Raw genomic sequence first — 18,868 nt, 5'->3', positions numbered from 1 at the left:
TTTTTAAAATGAGGCGCCCAGAACTGAATGCAGTATTCCAGATGAGGCCTGACCAATGCAGAATATAGTGGGACTATTACTTCCCTCGACCTGGAAACTATAGCTCTGTTTATGCATCCCAAAACCGCGTTTGCCTTTTTTGCCGCAGCATCATACTGCTGGGTCATGTTCAACTTGCGATCCACTACAATTCCAAGGTCCTTCTCACACGCACTACTGCTAAGCCGGGTATTTCCCATCCTGTACCCGTGCGTTTTGTTTTTGTGGCCGAAATGCAGAATCCTGCATTTCTCTTTATTGAATGTCATTTTATTAATTTCAGCCCAATTTTCTAGTCTATCCAGGTCCCTTTGGATTTTATTCCTGTCTTCCATTGTATTAGCTATCCCTCCCAGTTTCGTATCATCCGCAAACTTCATAAGGCTTCCCTCCACCCCATCATCTAAGTCATTGATAAAAATGTTGAAGAGTATCGGCCCCAGGACAGAACCCTGTGGCACTCCACTCGAAACCTCCTTCCAGTCAGAAGCAGAGCCACCGACGACCACTCTTTGAGTACGGTTTTCCAACCAGTTGTGAATCCACCTGACAGTATTTCCATGTAGTCCACATTTGACCAGTTTGCTAATCAAAAGGTCGTGGGGGACTTTATCAAATGCTTTGCTGAAATCTAGATAGATGACATCTACAGCATTTCCACCATCTACTAAGCTAGTGACCCTATCAAAAAAAGGGATGAGATTAGTTTGACAGGATTTTTTCTTGACAAACCCATGCTGGCTCCTACCAATCACAGCATTGTCATCTAGATAGTTGCCAATGGACTCTTTTATTATCTGTTCTAATATCTTTCCCGGTATTGAAGTCAGACTGACCGGCCTGTAATTCCCCGGATCTTCTTTTTTACCCTTTTTAAAGAGTGGGACGACGTTTGCCTGTCTCCAATCCTCCGGCACCTCTCCCGTTCTCCAGGATTTCTCAAAGATGATGGCAAGAGGTTCCGAGAGTACATCAGCAAGTTCCTTCAATACTCTGGGATGCAGTTCATCAGGCCCTGGAGATTTGAACTCATTTAGGTTAACTATCTGGTAAGTTGGGATCGGTTTCAGCTTCTCCCTTCTGAGGAAGTGGACAAGGTGCTTTCATCTGTGAAGCCTACCACTTGCCTTACTGATCCTTGCCCTTCGTGGCTCCTTATGAGCTGCAGAGAGAAATTGGGCGAGGGGATCAAAGCGGTGGTAAACGCATCCTTGAAAGAGGGTGTGATGCCATCAGCCTTCAAGGAGGCAATTGTAAAGCCCATCCTAAAGAAGCCCTCCTTGGATCCCCAAGTTTTCAATAACTTCCGCCCAATTTCGAACCTACAATTTTTGGGCAAGATAATTGAGCGAGTGGTGGCCAACCAGTTGTCAGCACACTTGGATGAAACAGATTACTTGAATCCATACCAATCGGGTTTCAGGACTGGTCACGGAACTGAAACAGCCTTGGTCGCTCTGGTAGATGATTTGAGAAGAGCATTAGATAGGGGAGAATTCACCTTTCTTGTCCTCCTCGATCTCTCAGTGGCTTTTGATACTGTCGACCACAGTATCCTTTTACTTCGCCTGGAGGGATTGGGAATTGGAGGCACTGTATTACAGTGGTTCCATTCCTTTCTCTCCGACAGGTACCAACAGGTAGCATTGGGGGAGGAGGTTTCAGACCCTTGGCCTCTCAACTGTGGTGTGCCACAGGGTTCTATCCTCTCTCCCATGCTATTTAACATTTATATGAAGCCGCTGGGGACAATAATTAGGAGATTTGGGCTGCAGTGTCACCAATATGCAGATGACACTCAGCTCTATCTCTCGTTTAAATCTTCGCCAGAGTTGGCTGTGGAGACCTTGTCCAAGTGCCTGGAATCCGTGAGTGGATGGATGGGAAGGAACAAGCTGAAGCTGAACCCCGATAAGACCAAGGTGCTGCTCGTGGGGGACAAAAGAAGGTTGGGAGATGTTGACTTGAAGTTCAATGGGGTGAGTCTACCCCTGAAGGACCAGGTCTGCAGCCTTGGGGTTGTACTTGATTCCAGGCTGTCCATGGAAGCTCAGATTTCGGCAGTGAGCCGGGCAGCCTGGTATCAACTACACCTCATACAAAGGCTGCAACCCTACCTCCCTGTTCATCAGCTCCCACTGGTAGTACACGCCCTGGTCACCTCTCGTTTGGATTACTGTAATGCACTCTACGTGGGGTTACCCTTGAAAACGGTCCAGAAATTACAACTTATACAAAATGCGGCGGCTCGACTACTTACGAACAGTCGCCGCTGGGATCACATCACACCAGTGTTGTTCGATCTACACTGGCTTCCAGTTGTTTTCCGAGCCCAATTCAAGGTGTTGGTATTAACCTTTAAATCCCTATACGGTTTCGGCCCAGTTTATCTTACGGAGCGCCTTCAACGCCACCAATTATGCCGCCCGACAAGATCGGCCACACAGGGCCTTCTCTCAATCCCGCCAACAAAAACAGCCAGATTGGCGGGTACTAGAGAGAGGGCATTCTCAGTGGCGGCCCCCACTCTTTGGAACTCCCTCCCACAAGATCTCCGGCACGCCTCTTCCCTAAATGTATTTCGGAAAGCCTTAAAGACCTGGCTCTTTCAACAGGCCTTCGGGATCTCCGGGGAGGGTTAATTGCTATGATTGAAATGCCTCCTGCCCTGTTTTAATATTGTTGTTCCAGCTGTATTGCTTTTATACTGTTTTTATATTGTATTACTGTATTTTATCATATTGTGTTTTAACGATTTTGTACGTCGCCTAGAGTGGCCATCGGCCAGATAGGCGACACAGAAATTAAATTTATTATTATTATTATATTATTAACTAGGTATTTCCTGACTATCTCCTTATCAATCTTGAACTGCAATCCCGACCCCTTACTGAGATTGCAAGGTTGCACACTGTTCCCTTTTGGGGAGAAAACAGAGGCAAAACAGGTGTTGAGCAGTTCTGCCTTTTTCTTTTTATCTGTCAACATTTTGCCATCCTCATTGAGCAGCAGTCCCACCATTTCCTTGGTCTTTCTCTTGCTTCGAACATATCTAAAAAACCCCTTTTTGTTGTTCCTCGCTTCCCTCGCCAGCCTCAGCTCATTCTGGGTTTTAGCTTTCCTTACGCTATTCCTGCAAGCCCGAGCCGCTCATCGGTACTCTTCCTTGGTGATGTGTCCTTCCTTCCATTCTTTATACATGCTCTTTTTTATTTTGACCTCCTCCACCAGTCTTCTGTGTAGCCACATTGGCTTTTTCTGCTGTCTTCCGTTTTTCTTCCTCTTTGGAATTGTTTGCGATTGCGCTTTTTGTAATACGTTCTTCATGAACTCCCACGCTTCTTGGGCTCCTTTTTTCTTTAGTCTATCTAGCCACGGGATCCTACCCATCCTTTCCCTGAGCTTGCTAAAATCGGCTTTCCTGAAATCCAAGGTCCATATTTGACTATATTCTTCTTTGGCTTTCCCCAGAATCACGAATTCCAGCATTACGTGGTCACTTTCCCCCAAGGTACCGACAGGGTATTTGTTTTTCAGGGTTAGAATAATAGAATAGTAGAGTTGGAAGGGGCCTGTAAGGCCATCAAGTCCAACCCCCTGCTCAATGCAGGAATCCAAATCAAAGCATTCCCAACAGATGGCTGTCCAGATGCCTCTTGAATGCCCCCGATGTCACTACCTCTCTAGGTAATTGGTTCCATTGTCATATGGCTCTAACAGTTAGGAAGTTTTTCCTGATGTCCAGTCGAAATCCGGCTTCCTGCAACTTGAGCCCAGTATTCTGTGTCCTGCACTTTGGGACAATCGAGAAGAGATCCCGGCCCTCCTCTATGTGAGAACCTTTCAAGTACTTGAAGTGTGCTATCATATCTCCCCTCAGTCTTCTCTTCTCAAGGCTAAACATGCCTAGTTCTTTCAGTCTCTCCTCATAGGGCTTTATTTCCAGTCCCCTGAGCATCCTTGTTGCCCTCCTCTGAACCTGTTCCAGTTTGTCTGCATCCTTCCTGAAGTGCAGAGACCAGAACTGGATGCAGTATTCAAGATGAGGCCTAACCAGTGCCAAATAGAGGGGAACTTGTACTTCATGCAGTCTGGAAACTATACTTTGATTAATTCAGCCTAAAATAGAATTAGATCCTTCTTGCATGTAGCTGAGCCAATTATCTCCCATGTTATAACTGCACTTGGATTCTTTCTCCTAGGTGTAGAACTTTGCATATATCCCTGTTAAATTTAATTTTGTTGTTTTCAAGCCCAGTGCTCTAGCCCAGTGGTTCCCAACCTTTATGAGTATGGGACCCCCTTTTTTAAGCTCAAAATTTTTTGTGACCCCCACACACACTAATTGTAATTTTAGTCTGTTAATTGAAAAAATGGTATGTGGCAAAATCATATCACCATATATCCCTTTCCATTAAAAGCAGAGGTGTTGCTTTCTTTTCCTAATGCAAAGGTCCAATCAAATTGATATTCCCACGCACACACATACAGTCTGAAGATGTACAGTCCTGTCTCCCAACACCAGTGGGTTACAGGACTAGGAACCAGGTTCAAATCCCCACCCAGCCATGAAAGCCACTGGGTAACCTTGAATTCAACACAGTCTCTCAGTCTGACCTATGTTACAGGGTTGGTGTAGAGATAAAATCGAAAAAGGGGGGGAACCAACTTGGAGGAAAGGTGGGATATTTTATTTATTTATTTATTTATTTAATTTAATTTATATACCGCCCTAAGCCCAAGGGCTCTCTGGGCGGTGTACATAAAATAAAACAGTCAGGAATATATAAATACAATAATACAATAAAATCAAGCCAACAAAGGTAAACAAAAATAATCAAACAGCAGCAAAATACAATACATATAATAAAACGCATTCTACCTAGGCCACGTCCCTTCCCAGGCTACACACCCTATTTCCATGCCAAATGCTTCGCTGACCCTGCTCAAACATGCCCTGGAATGGAATGTGATGTGAGCTTCTTGCTTGTCTGCATGGTGGATAGAGAGATGTTTGTATACGCGTATAGAAACCTCTGACCTCTGGACAGCTGGAGCGTTGCCTTGTGTGCAAAGATAAAAGTCACATCTTTTGCCATGCCCTCTTGTATAAGTGCAATAATTAAATAAATACATATATTTCAGCGGCAGCATGTGGACCCCAGCTTCAGCCAACCTGTTGAGCTTTTTAAAAATAATAATAGTCATCAAGAAGCAGTGATGTGGTCGTGGTGGGCATGCTAGATGGTGAAGACAAAAGGGTGGAGAGACTGAGGAGGGGGTTAGAGCTTTTAGGCCTTGGGATGATCATCAGAAAGGATGACTTGGTTAGCGTGCACTTGGGGAATGAGAGCGGAGCAGAAGACAGATCAGTGCATGCACGCACACAAACACCTGCCCCACCTGCAATCATCTGCAGGTGTGCATGCATTTGGGCACGTGGGGGGGAGCCCTCAACTGCTGCAGCATCTTGGAGAGAGAGTTTGGGGGGATGAAGTGTAGGTGGAAGAAAGGGGGGCCGCTGGCACACACACTTAGCCTCAGAGATGGGAGGCGAGCAAGTCCTAAGCTGCCTCTCTTTGGCTGTGTCTGGGCCAAAGGCAAGATCTGGGCAGCCTTGCAAATAAAAATAATTTTTAAAAGGAGGTGGCAGTGAAGCAGAAGCCATGAAAGGCAGGCAGGCCAGCTTCCACAAAGGAACGGGGAAAGCAGACTTTCCTTGCTGCCTTGCTTCTTTTTGCTTTATGAAAAGCCCTCTCCTCTAGTTCTCAGTAAGGGTATCAGCAGCGGCAGTGCAAGAAGACAGGAGTTGGCAACAGTAATCCCTTTTCTTCCTCCACCCTCAGTCTCCTTTGGTGTCTGCCACGTGTTTTATAGGCAGATGCCTGCCCTCAGTGCGCCTGAAAGATGCTGTGGCACTTCAGCAAATGTCCTCCCCTCTTGCTACAGAGGTGTCATCTGCAGTGGCAGTGAGAAGCAGACAACATCCAGGGAGTGATTTCTTTACTGTTCGGGGGCCCCTCTGGATTACTTCGCAGCCCCCTGGGGGGTCATAGCCCCCAGGTTAGGAACCACTGCTCTAGCCTATCAAGATCACTTTGAATTTTGTTTCTGTCCTCCAGGGTATTAGCTATCCCTCCCAATTTTGTATCATCTGCAAATTTGATAAGCATTCCCTGCACCTTCTCATCCAAGTCATTAATAAAAATGTTGAAGAGCACTGGGCCCAGGACCAAGTCCTGCAGTACACCACTCATTACTTCCACCCAGTTTGAGAAGGAACCATTGATAAGTACTCTTTCAGTATAATCCTATAGCAAACTGTGGATCCATCTAATAGTGGTTCCATTCAGCCCCCATTTAGCTAGCTTGCTAATCAGAATATCATGGGGCACTTTGTCAAAAGCTTTGTTGAAGTCAAGGTATATTATGTCTACAGCATTCCCATAGTCTACCAGATTATTCTGATCCCCACTTTTCTTGTTGTCCTCCAGTGGTATAGTAAGATAGCTTTGGTTTGTGGTCAAAATGTTTTTGGAGAACATTAATTACATGTAAAGAATTAACATGCACAGTTTTTGAAACTTAAATAGCTGCCATGGGTGGTAGGAAGATGAAGGAGAATCAGGATTATTGTGTCTGGTGAGGGGAGTTAACCCTTTCCCTCATGTTCATGGCAAAAATGCCCCCCAAAACCTCTGGATTAGCCTCTGGAGGAAAGGTCCCATTCTCACAAATAGGAACTTTTATCCTGTGTCTAATAGCAGGCTGGCAGGCGGTGCAAAGGAAAGTGTTAACCCTTTTCCACACACCATGGTCCTGATTCTGCTCAGGCAGGGGCTATTTATCTTTTTTAAAAATTATGCAACACATCTAGTTTGCTCATTGCTGTTTTCCCCTCTTCCCTGAACCCACAATCTTTACTCCAATATGTATAATCCTCCTTATACATCCTCACCTCCTTCCTATTCAGTGCCTTTAATGTTCATGTGAATGAAATGCAGTCTGACTCAAAGAACCTCCACTTCCTCTCAGGGCTCAGATATTCCAAAGGTTGATATCCCACAGCCTTCGTAGGATCCTCTGCCCATTAGCAGTAGCTGAGCATTTGTCTTCAAATCTAACCCTAACAGAACATCTTTTGTCAACTACTTAATACACGAACCAAGAGGAGGGAAGTTTCCTTGTAGATGCTGATAGGAAGTGAATATAGAGCACAATTTATGGAAAGTTCTCAGATGCCATTGAAATGAATGGAAGTTTCACAGGAGCATAGTAGTGTACTTTTTTATTTTTATTTATTTGTTGCATTTATACCCCGCCTTTCTTTTCATGCTAGAAACCCAAGGCAGCTTGCATATGGTTCCCAGGCCTGACCCTGCTTAGTTTCAGCAGGGAGCTGGCCTCCTGTGCCTTCTGACCATCGCCTGGGACTGTTCCCACTTGCACAGTTCCCACTCTTGCACCATTTAAATGACACTTGCACAGGAGTATATTGTTTTGAACTATTGGCATTGAAGGCCATTTTATATGACTAGTTTGAGGAATGTTAAATATATCTACATATATATTTCTACAGAAATATAAGACTGTTCCAACCGCCAGCTGGAAACAAAGATCAGGCTCGATTATTGGCAAATATGTGGAGAGAAAAAGTTCACTGAAGAGGTAAGATTTCAGTTTTGCCATTATGCAAATTTATTCTTAAACTAAGATGCAGAATATTAAAAGATATTATTCAAATGAGTGAAATAAATAGTTCTTTATTATATGAATTATCTCCATATAGAAATATAAGTGACTTTTATATTCCTTTGCTATCCTATTCTGATGCAATTCAAGATGCAGCAAAAGTTTTTAAAATTTCTCTGGGAGCCAAGGACAGCCTTATTATGAGGAAAAGGAAGGTGACCTTCCCAGATGGTGGAATCTGGGCATGAAAAAAACCCCAAACAACAAGTTCCCAAATTGACAAAATATTTTATTATGCCCAACACATTTCAGAATTAGAAAATTCCTTCAAGGCAATCTTGGAAATTCATAAAAATACATACTTATAAATAATTCTGACCATGTGTGGATGACAGGCCTCCCCCGACTTACCAATGCGACCATCCCTATGTCACTGGTCCCCCTCCCTCAACTAAAAAGAGCACATTTCAAAGCTCCATTATTCTCAGGCCTACATTGTTATTTTTTGTAGGAGAGAGATGTGTTTGGGACAGCATGGGCAATGTTTGATTATGCCTACACCTATGTCACAGTTAATAATCAATGTGAAATTATAAAAATTGCATATATTCTCTCTTGTATGTATCTTGTGCCTCCATTTTTTAGGGGCAAGAGTGCATATTGCTACTCAGTAGTGGCTGGTGGAGCTGTGTTGCTCTCCCAGTTTCCTAATACTGTGCATTGCGGCTGGTTACCAAGTAGTGGAAGGACAAGGCAGCAGGGAGCTTGGCATGGTACAGTGCCATGGTGGGAGCATTGGATTGGCACTGCCACTATGCCACACTGTGCCAAGCTCCCTTGATCCTGCCCCTCTCAGTAACTGGAAGCAATGAGTTGTGTTGGGAAGCTGGGTTAGAAACACAGCCCACCCTCACAGCCCTTCTGGTCGCCACTGTTGCTACTATTGATACCCTTTTGTTTTACCCTAGACTTGCTCCATCCATAATCCAAAACCCAATATCCATTCCTAATTCCATTTATGACAATTTCACTGACAAATTCCTATTCAACCAAGTGTGTTAACGATCTTCAGATAGAGTTAGCAGAAGCTATGCTCCATGAATTCCACCTTGCCTCTTTTGACAGGAAGGCAGTAAGAAGGGCCTTTGATTTATAGCCTACACCTACTACATTACATTGTGGTTCTGATGATACTATGTAAGATATCACTTACCAGCCTGTTATATCCACTAGCGCAAGTATTGTCAGGCAGGTGTAAAATGTGTCCCCCTTTTAGTGATGGGAATAAAACAGCCAACAATGGATTATGGGTGAAAACAGGCTATATACCTTTATTGACTGGAGTACATAAGTGGGGTTGGCATTGCAGTAGGGCAATCTGACAGCCCATGCTGAGGAAGTGCTGAGACAGCCCAACAAGCAGTTGGGAATCCATCTGTATCACAGATTGTGTATGAACCATAATTCTCCCAGGGTCTTCTTAGGCACTATGCCTAGAGGAGATACACGGAGGTCTGGTGGTGGTGGTGGTGTGACCTAAATGTCCTGGCCATTCTCCCCAGTGTGCATTCTTTTGAATTTTTATTATCCTCTGCCTCAGAGAACTCAACTACAGAGTTTTGATTGGGGGAACTTGAAGCTCCCTGACAACCGGATGTAGGGATGTGGAAGCCCTCTATGAAACCTTGCCAAATTTATTGTGCTGCTCCATGTACAGCATAGATACCAAGAAAGGGATGGGGGGCCTAGGGATGAATGGGGGTATGGGGCCAGTGCTAGGGGCCTCGCCCCTGGCCTGACACCCCTGATATTTGCAGAGGGGGCTGCAGAGAAGGGGTTGTCTCTCTTCTAAGTTGCTGAGGACTGACTAAAACTCCGAAAGGAACTCTGCCTAGATTTGACATGTGACCTTGGAGCGCAGGACAGAACAGGAATTATAATTGTGGGCATACTTGCACCTGGTTCAGTTACACCTGCCTTGATTGAACTCCCGACAGATCTTTCTAGAGCAATCTTGGCCAAGAGGTCTGGCATTTCTCCTGACCTCGCCTGACTCAGGCCTTTCATTCATTCATTCATTGGCGATCACTAAGATTGTCTTCCAGGGTAAGGTCTTTAACAGTGGGTCCGTAAGTGACTGTGGAGGCCAATTCTGGATCCACACAGCTTCCCACAGTGAGGACATAGGTTTCCAGATGGAAGATGGTCACGATGAGGATTTGCTTCACGTGCCTTCCGCTTAGCTCGTTTGTCTCTTTCGCCCTGTACTTGTGCTTCTTCAAAGTCCATAGCACCTTCTTCCAATACACTAACATTAGTCGCCTATCTTCCCAAGTAATTTGCAGAATTTTCCGGAGGCAGCATTGGTGGAATCTTTCAAGAAGTTGGGAGTGGAGTTTATAAATAGTCCATGTTTCACAGGCGTACAGTAAGGTCGGTAGTACAATGGCTTTGTAAATAAGCATTTTGGTCTCCCTGCGAATATCCCGATCCTCGAACACTCTACGCTTCATTCGGGAGAATGCGGCACTCGCAGGATGCTGAATTTCCGTGTCGATGTCAGCTTTTACAGAGAGATGGCTGCCAAAATAAGAAAAGTGATCAACATTCTCCAGCGTTGCACCATTAAGCTGGATTGATGGTGCTACAGAGGGATTGGTTTGCACCTGCTGATGAAGCACTTTGGGGTTTTTTGATGTTAAGCCAGAGGCCAAGCTTTTCATACGCTTCTGTGAAGACATTAAGGATAGTTTGAAGATCTTCCTCTGAATGTGCGGAGACTACATTATCATCGGCATATTGAAGTTCTACAACAGAGGTTGACATTACCTTACTTTTTGCTTTCAGCCTACTTAGATTAAAAAGCTTTCCATCTGTTCGATATGTGATTTCCATGCCAGTGGGAAGTTTCCCCTCAACAAGGTGTAGAATCATGGCAATGAAAATAGCAAATAAGGTTGGAGCAATGATGCATCCCTGTTTGACGCCTGATCCCACTTTGAATGGATCACTTTGAGAGCCATTGTTATCCAAAATTGTCGCCGTCATGTTGTCATGGAGGAGTAGCAAAATATTCACAAATTTATCAGGGCATCCAATTTTCAGAAGAATGGTCCAGAGAGCAGTTCAATTTACAGTATCAAAGGCCTTAGTCAGATCAATAAACGCCATATACATTTATGCTCCCTGCATTTTTCTTGAAGCTGTTGTGCAGTGAAGATCATGTCTACTGTCCCCCTGGAAGGGAGGAAACCATTTTGGGATTCAGGGAGGATGTCTTCTGAGATAGGTAGGAGGCAATTTGCGAGGATCCTTGCAAGGAGTTTACCTGCGGTAGCTAGAAGGGAGATGCCTCGGTAGTTCCCGCAATCTGTGCTATCACCCTTCTTGAAAAGAGTGGTAATTATGGCACCCCTAAAGTCTTCCGGGATCGTCTCCCTCATCCAGATTTTTTCGATGAGCTTATGAAGTTGTTGTGTAAGTTCAGGCCCACCTTCTTTAAAGTCTTCAGCAGGAATCCCATCAGGTACACTAGCTTTGTTATTCTTCATTTGATTGATGGCTTTACTGACTTCATCCAAATAGGGGATACTGCAAGCTCATCTCTAATTTGTTGTTGTGGAATTTGCGAGAAGACCTCACCAGCCACAACAGAGTTACTATTAAGGAAGTCGTGGTAATGCTCTTTCCAACACAGTGCAATAGATTCTTTATCCTTTAGAAGTTTGCTACCATCTATTGAACGTAAGGGATTTGTACCATAATTTGTTGGCCCGTAGATGGCCTTTGTGGCATTAAAAAAGCCCGTGCATCATGAACATCTGCAAAATGCTAGATTTCTTGAGCTTTCTTTATCCACCAGGCATTCTTAAGTTCTCTAGTTCTTCTTTGGACCTCAGCCTTTGCACCGGCATAGATGTTTTTCTTAGCAGCACAGTTAATGTCTTTTTGCCATATCTGGAAGGCTTTCCTTTTCTTGTCAATCTCACTATCATTCTCATCAAACCAGTCCTGAAGTTTCTTAGTTTGATATCCAATAGATTGTTCACATGCTGCAATAATGGAAGTCTTCAGTTTAATCCAGTGTTCCTCTATGTTTTCAGGGAGTTCCGTAGGTAGATGTTTCTTGAGAGTTGTTTGAAAGCAGGCTTGCTTAATAGGATCTTGAAGGGCATGGATGTTCATTTTACGCCTTGGTTTTCTTCCTTGGAGCCTACGTTGAGGAACAATATTAATGGCCATAGTGAATTGAATTAATCGGTGATCAGTCCAGCAGTCATCGGCACTTGTCATGGCCCTAGTGAGGAGTACATCACGACGATCTCTGGCATGGACAATTATGTAATCCAGTAGATGCCAGTGCTTCGACCAAAGGTGCTTCCATGATGTTTTAAATTTATCTTTCTGGCGAAAGAGTGTGTTTGTAATAACAAGATTATGCTCTGAACATTTAGTCAGAAGTAGAATTCCATTCAGGTTGCTTATTGCCAGCTCCTTCTTTCTCAATGGTTTCTGGCCATAAATCAAAATCACACCCAACTCTTGCATTGAAATTGCCCAGGAGGATAATTTTATCCTCCTTAGGTATCTCTGATAAGATGGTGTCCAGCTGGGTATAAAAAATTTCCTTGATGTCTTCATCAGCATCTAATGTTGGTGCATAAGCACTTAGAATAGTTGCCTGCTGGGTTTTGGCAAATTTTAACCAGAGAGTTGAGAGTCGTTCATTAATGCCAATAGGAACTTCTGACAAGAGCTTCACAAGATCATTTTTAATAGCAAAGCCTACTCCATGTATTTGTCGTTCTTGTTCAGGCAGTCCTTTCCAGAAGAAGGTGTAACCTCCTTTTTCTTTCTTCAATTGTCCCTCTGCTGCTCTTCGAGTTTCTTGGAGTGCTGCTATGTCAATATCAAAACATCTCAACTCCCTCGCAATGATGGCAGTCCTGCATTCAGAACGTTCGCATATTCCATGTTCCAAAATTCAATTGTCTTTTGCGACTGCTAAGTGGTGACCCCACTGGACGCGGTGATCCAGTCAGGGAGAGAGATGAGGCAGACTATGTTTAGGGCACCTTTTCTAGCCCCTTCCCCATACAGGGTGAGCAGAGTGGATCCTGAATAGGATGCTCAGTAATGGATATAGCTGCCGAACTACTCAACTGCTTCAATCCACAGCTTGTTGCAGAATAAATCCCTTCTCATGCTCTTATTACTGACTGCCCTGTGGTGGAATTCCTCATCATATGCAATTCTGGCCTCATCCCAGCCCAGCTGCAAGACCTGTAAACAGAGCTCATGTTGGAGAGGTGCCAGGTGCCAGCCTCACTCAGGATAGGCTGCATGCACCATTCCCATGAAAATCAAGTTCCCCTCTGCCCAATTGCTAAAAGTCCTTTCGACATGTCTGCTCTGCCCTCCCTAGGGCCTAGAGCTGGACTGGCTGTCCTTCTCTGATCGTAATAGAGAGAACATGTCCACATAGTGGCCATTTAGCTTCTTTTTCTTCATCCTGCAGGACAGGTGCTTACAACACCATCCTTGATGTGAGGACCCTGGATCCTCTGAACAAGTTGCTCCCAAAACCTCCCCGGGGAAGCTGTTGATGAAGTCAACTCCCTACCCTTGTCCTTGGACATTGTTAGGTAGAAAACAACGAGCCTAAATAACTCCGTAAATACTGAACCAAAGTTGCAAAGCATGCTGGAACACAGATGGGAGGGGGAACGCAAACACTCTAAGTCTCGTTTCTGTTCATGGGAATTTGACCTCGGAGGTGCCTGCAAGTCGGCAATAATGTTTTCAGAAGATAGTAAACTGAAGCTGTCCTTGAGTGTTTTATTCTCACCCATGTATCTTCTTTTGTACTTCTCTCTAAATTCCTTTTGGGTACTCCTTCGGAGGTTTAGTAACAGAACCTCGTAGTTTCATTGATATGAGGCCTTCTCAGGGCCATATGTGTTTTCTTGTATATATGTTCCCATGTTTATGACCACTAGAAGTGTCAGTTACTCACCTCATCCCTGCCCTTATCTCACAATGTATTACTCAAGGGCTACAAAGATTCAAGGGAGGAACGTCCTGACTTTTGAATTGTAGCAGAGGTCTGTTTCTTGCATCTGACATTTTCGATACTGTTATGTTACATTTTGTTTATTGCTCATTTACTCCTGAAACCTATGTATTGATTCTGCTTACAATAAAGGGGGGCTTCACTCTTGCCTGGCTGACGTGCCTGTGTAAGACTGAGGTCGCTTTTGATCAAGAGCTGTGTGTATCTTTGATACTTGGCCGAAAGCACAGGGGCCCATCTGGCTCTCCTCCGCCCGCACTCACACCCGGGGTATTGAGGTGAGCTTCACACTGCCCTGGCAAGTGCTAAAATAGCCTCAACAATTTGGGGGCTCGTCCGGGATCAAGTGCGCTCCTGCGGTTCCGTGCCAGGTTTTCCAGAATACCGACAGGCGCCAAGAGAGATTTCTCTCAGCCGGTGTTTGGGAAACAAAAAGCGGAGCCGCTGGGGTAAGGTGTTGCAGAGGTATTTCTGCCAGGTATCATGGGACAGGAAAAAAGCAAAGCATGTAATGATGATGCCTTAACCCCATTAAGTGTTATGTGCAGGTTCTGGGACGAAGGATGCCTGCCGCTCAAAAAGGGCATGAAAAAGAAAGAAATGGTAAGATTGTGTGTCAAGGAATGGACACAAGTAACCGCGGTAGAGGCTCCGGAGCACAGGTGGCCTCGGGTTGGATCCTTTGATGCCGTGCACCTATCTGGGGTGAGGAAACGGCTAGATAAGGACCACCCAGCGCAGTTGAATTTATGGCTCCTGTGGCAAGCAGGAGCGCAGAAATGGGCTGGCGTCAAGGTAATGATTGATAGGCCTGTAGCCGGCGACGACCCTCCTCCCAGTTATTTTAGTGATGACCCCCCCAGACAACAGCCTGTTGGCCACACCATAATTCTGTCAGCCCCGCTGCTCTCACCCCCTCAGGAGAGCGGTGCCCCATCAGGGCTAACGCCCGACTCAGTTCCAAAAGTCGGAGGTGCGTTCTGAGGATGTGCCCATCATGGGACCCGACTCAACAGTACCTGACAGAGAAGGGAGCCCAAAAGTGGGACGGGGTTGGGAGAGGGATCCTGAGGGTCGGTTAACGCGCTTGTGAACACCCTCCCCGAACCTAACAACTCCCCTCTCAACAACATCCAGTGCATTAACTCATCATGGGGGAATCATCATCTGAGGAAGATGACTTACCTGACAATTCCTTGCTGTCTCAGTTGGATCCATCTCTGCAACTTCATCTGTAGCAGTGATCCCTGGAATAGGATGTCGACCTGCACCATCCTGGCTCCTTTTCAGTTGATGGTCCCATTGAGTTTGGAATGCTGGCAGAAGCAGGTGCAGCTGGTCGCAAAGCCCCTTACACCCCAGGTGACCCTTCTCTTCCCACAGCAGGTGGCTGGTATTGGCCCCTTGCCTGCATAGTACAGAAAAAAGATCTAATAGTAGGAAACTACATACTTACACAAACAGCTTGCTGAAAGGTGTTTCTCAGGGTAGAAATCAGGATCAGGATAGAAACCCACACACTGTTCTGCCGGTTCCAATGCATCTCCACCTCTCTTTTCTGAAAATGGGGATACACAACGCTAATCAAATCTCACCCCTTTTTGCTGTAAAACCAGGTGGGAGCAGCTTGAGTGCATTGATTTAAAATTCAGGTTCAAAGAGATTTCACAACTGATTGGCAGATCAACTCATTCCCCTTCCAGGTGTGGTTAATGGAAACACTTTGTTCTGGTGACTAGTGTTCACAGCCTTAGAACCTTGAACTGTTATTATATAGTTGGTTAAATACCTTTAGATTGCTCAGGATCTACTCCAAAAGCACCATGTGTGATGTCAACAATTTTAGCATCTCCATTGGGCATAGGTCCATTTTAGTATAGGTAAGGAAATCACTAGACTCAATTCATGAGATCATTCTGAATTATGAAGCCCCCCGATCTTGCTGAAACCTTCAAACCTCCCAATTCTCATATCTATTGAGACCCTCACTTCCAGTCTGGGCACCTAAAATAATTCTGTTCTAAACCTACACTGAGATCATTTATGCACCTTTAAATTCTGCACCTAATTTTCCCTAGCCTAGAAAGTTTCAATATTAGATAGTTCCTTGTTTCTTATGACTGTCTGTGATTACCTCATTTGATCAAGAATAGACCACTGCACCATCAGCTCAGTAGTAGATGAAGGCGGTTGGTTGCTGCCTGTAGGGACAAGGGGCGGAGAGACATTGGAAACTGGAGAGCTCGATCCATGATTCGTTTTTAGAGTATTTTGGATGGTTTTAAGGGCAGATTTGGGGTGGTTTTAAGGGTGGGCGGCCTGCCTGAGTTGCGGACTCTAGTGTTAGGGGCATGTGCATATCAGGGGGGAGTGATGGAGGGGGGGGAGAGGCCAAGATACAATGAGGCTGGATGGCAGATGCTGGTGGGGTGCTAGCGGCAAGCCACGTCAGGTAAGAGGAACTAGGGAGAGATACGTAATATCTGTCCCTTGTTCCAGGCCTGCCCAACACCGGAAGATAGCTGAGGGATGCGGGACTCCATGCTCTGACCTTCGGTTGTTGCTGTGCAATGCCAGGTTTGTTGCCCAAAAAAATCTCTCATCCATGATATGATATTGGATGAGGGCACGGATCTGGCATGTATTACGGAAACCTGGCTGCTCCCATCCTTGAGGCCATGTGTCCAGCTAGGTTCCTATACGTGCAGCAACCAAGGGTCAGGAGATGGGGAGGGGGAGTGGCGGTAATCTATCGGGGTCCCTGGTTCTCACCAGACCCTCCTCTCCATGAGACCAAGGTTGCGCATTGTATGTACTGGAGGTTGGGCCCAAAGGGCAGCTTAGGGATTCTGCTCGTGTACCGTCCACCCCGCTGCACGACAGACTCCCTGGCCGAGGTGCTGGAGGTAGTCTCGGATGTGCAGGCGCAATCCCCGAATTTGCTGGTGCTGGGAGATTTCAACATACATGCTGGGGCCGCCCTCACAGGGGCACCTCGGGATTTCATGGAAACCATGGCTTCCTGGGAACTGCGCCTTATTTCCATGGGGCCCACCCATGTAGCTGGTCATGCACTTGACCTTGTATTTGCCTCGGGAGAGGAGGGGAGTGTTCTGAAAATGGGGGCTACATCTCTTACCCCCTTGTCATGGTCAGATCACTATTTGGTGAGAGTAGACCTTTTGATGCCACACACCCTCCGCAGGGGCAAAGGACCCATTAGGATGGTCCACCCCAGGCATTTGATGGATCCAGATGGATTCCTGAATGCGCTTGGGGATTTTATGGAGCCTGCAGACGGGCACTCAGTCGACTCCCTGGTGAAGGAATGGAATGAGGCAATCACCAGGGCATTAGACTGGGTGGCTCCGAAATGCCCTCTCCCCCTGAATAGGACTCAGACAGCACCATGGTATACTCCACGGTTGTGAATTCTGGGGCGGGAGGTGGGACGGCTAGAATGACGGTGGCGGAAATCTCGCTCCGAGGACAAAAGGACACGGGTTAGAGCGGCTGCAGCGGCCTGCCATGTGGTGATAAGGGCAGCAAGGAAGGATTTCTGTGCTGCCTCTATTGCATCCTCAGAGTGCTGTCCCAGGAGGCTGTTCCAAGTGGTCCAAAGCCTAGTCGGTCCAGTTGCTTCGGAACCGATGGGACATTCTAAAACCTCCTGTGATGACTTTGCAAAGCACTTTGCGGATAAAATCGATCGTCTAAAGAGTACGATTCCGCATGCTGTGGATACAGTGAGTGAGCCATAGTTGGCCAGTGGTTTTCCGGTGATGTGGGATCGGTTCCAGCTTCTTCCTTCTGATGAAGTGGACAAGGTGCTTGCAACCTTAAGGCCAACCACCTGCTTACTCGATCCCTGCCCATCATGGTTCTGCATGAACTGCAAGAATAGACTGGGTGAGGGGGTCAAGGTGGTGGTAAATGCATCCTTGGAAGAGGGCATGATGCCATCAGCTCTCAAGGAGGCAGTAATAAAACCAATTTTAAAGAAGCCCTCCTTGGATCCCCAAGATTTAAACAACTTTCGCCCAATCTCAGACTTACCATTCTTGGGCAAGTCGGTGGAGCGGGTGGTGGCGAAGCAGTTGCAAGCGCACTTGGAGGAAGCGGATTATCTGGATCCATTTCAGTCGGGCTTCAGGCCTGGACATTGGACTGAAATGGCCTTGGTCGCCTTGGTGGATGATATGAGGAGAGCACTGGAAAGGGGTGAAGGCACCTTCCTCATCCTCCTGGATCTCTCAGCGCCCTTTGACACCGTTGACCACGGTATCCTTTTGTACCAATTGGAGGGGTTAGGCATAGGGGGCACTGTTCTGCAGTGGTTCCGTTCCTTCCTCTCTGATAGGTACCAGAGAGTGGCAGGGCTCCATCCTCTCCCCGATGCTATTTAACATCTACATAAAGCCGCTGGGGGCTATCATCAGGAGATTTGGGCTGCAGTGTCACCAATATGGGGATGACACACAGCTCTATCTCTCACTTAAATCTTCACTGAGGTTGGCTGTAGAAACCATGTTCAAGTTCCTGGAGTCGGTGAGTGCCTGGATGGGAAGGAATAAGCTGAAACTGAACCCTGACAAAACCGAGGTACTGTTTGTGGGAGACAAAAGGGAAGGTTAGGGGATTTGGACCTAGTGCTCAATGGGGTACAACTGCCCCTAAAAGACCAGGTCCGCAGTCTCGGGGTCATTCTTGACTCCAAACTGTCCATGGAAGCTCAGGTTTCAGCTGTGAGCCAGGCAGCATTGTATCAACTCCATCTGATACGGAGGCTATGCCCCTCCCTTCCCAATCATCTGCTCCCATCGGTGGTACATGCCCTGGTCTCCTCTCACCTTGACTGCTGTGATGCGCTCTACGTAGGGCTAAAATGGTCCAGAAGCTGCAACTGGTTCAGAATGAGGTGGCACGCCTGATTAAAGGCAGCCGCCAGGGAGATCACGTAACTCCAGTGCTCAAAGAGTTGCACTGGCTACCAGTTGCTTGCCGGGCCCAATTCAAGGTGTTGGTTTGACCTTTAAATCCCTACACAGTTTCGTCCCAGTCTAT

General features: G+C 46.1%; 1 protein-coding gene across 6 annotated transcripts in view; it reads left to right on the top strand.

Annotated features, from left to right (window-relative positions):
- CRACR2A (calcium release activated channel regulator 2A) overlaps nucleotides 1-18,868 on the top strand; it is a 184,679-nt gene that overhangs the window by 127,674 nt on the left and 38,137 nt on the right. For all 6 annotated transcript variants that reach the window (XR_009757629.1, XM_061582583.1, XM_061582582.1 and 3 more), the window contains one exon: nucleotides 7,619-7,707. Coding sequence is in view for 5 of the 6 variants with exons in the window: in XM_061582583.1 (XP_061438567.1) it covers nucleotides 7,619-7,707 (89 nt within the window). In the remaining variant the exon portion in view is untranslated. The remainder of the gene's footprint in view (nucleotides 1-7,618; nucleotides 7,708-18,868) is intronic.

The sequence above is a fragment of the Rhineura floridana genome, chromosome 8 (assembly GCF_030035675.1).
Source record: "Rhineura floridana isolate rRhiFlo1 chromosome 8, rRhiFlo1.hap2, whole genome shotgun sequence".
Lineage (NCBI taxonomy): Eukaryota > Metazoa > Chordata > Lepidosauria > Squamata > Rhineuridae > Rhineura > Rhineura floridana.
This window is presented reverse-complemented; position numbering and strand designations above follow the sequence as displayed.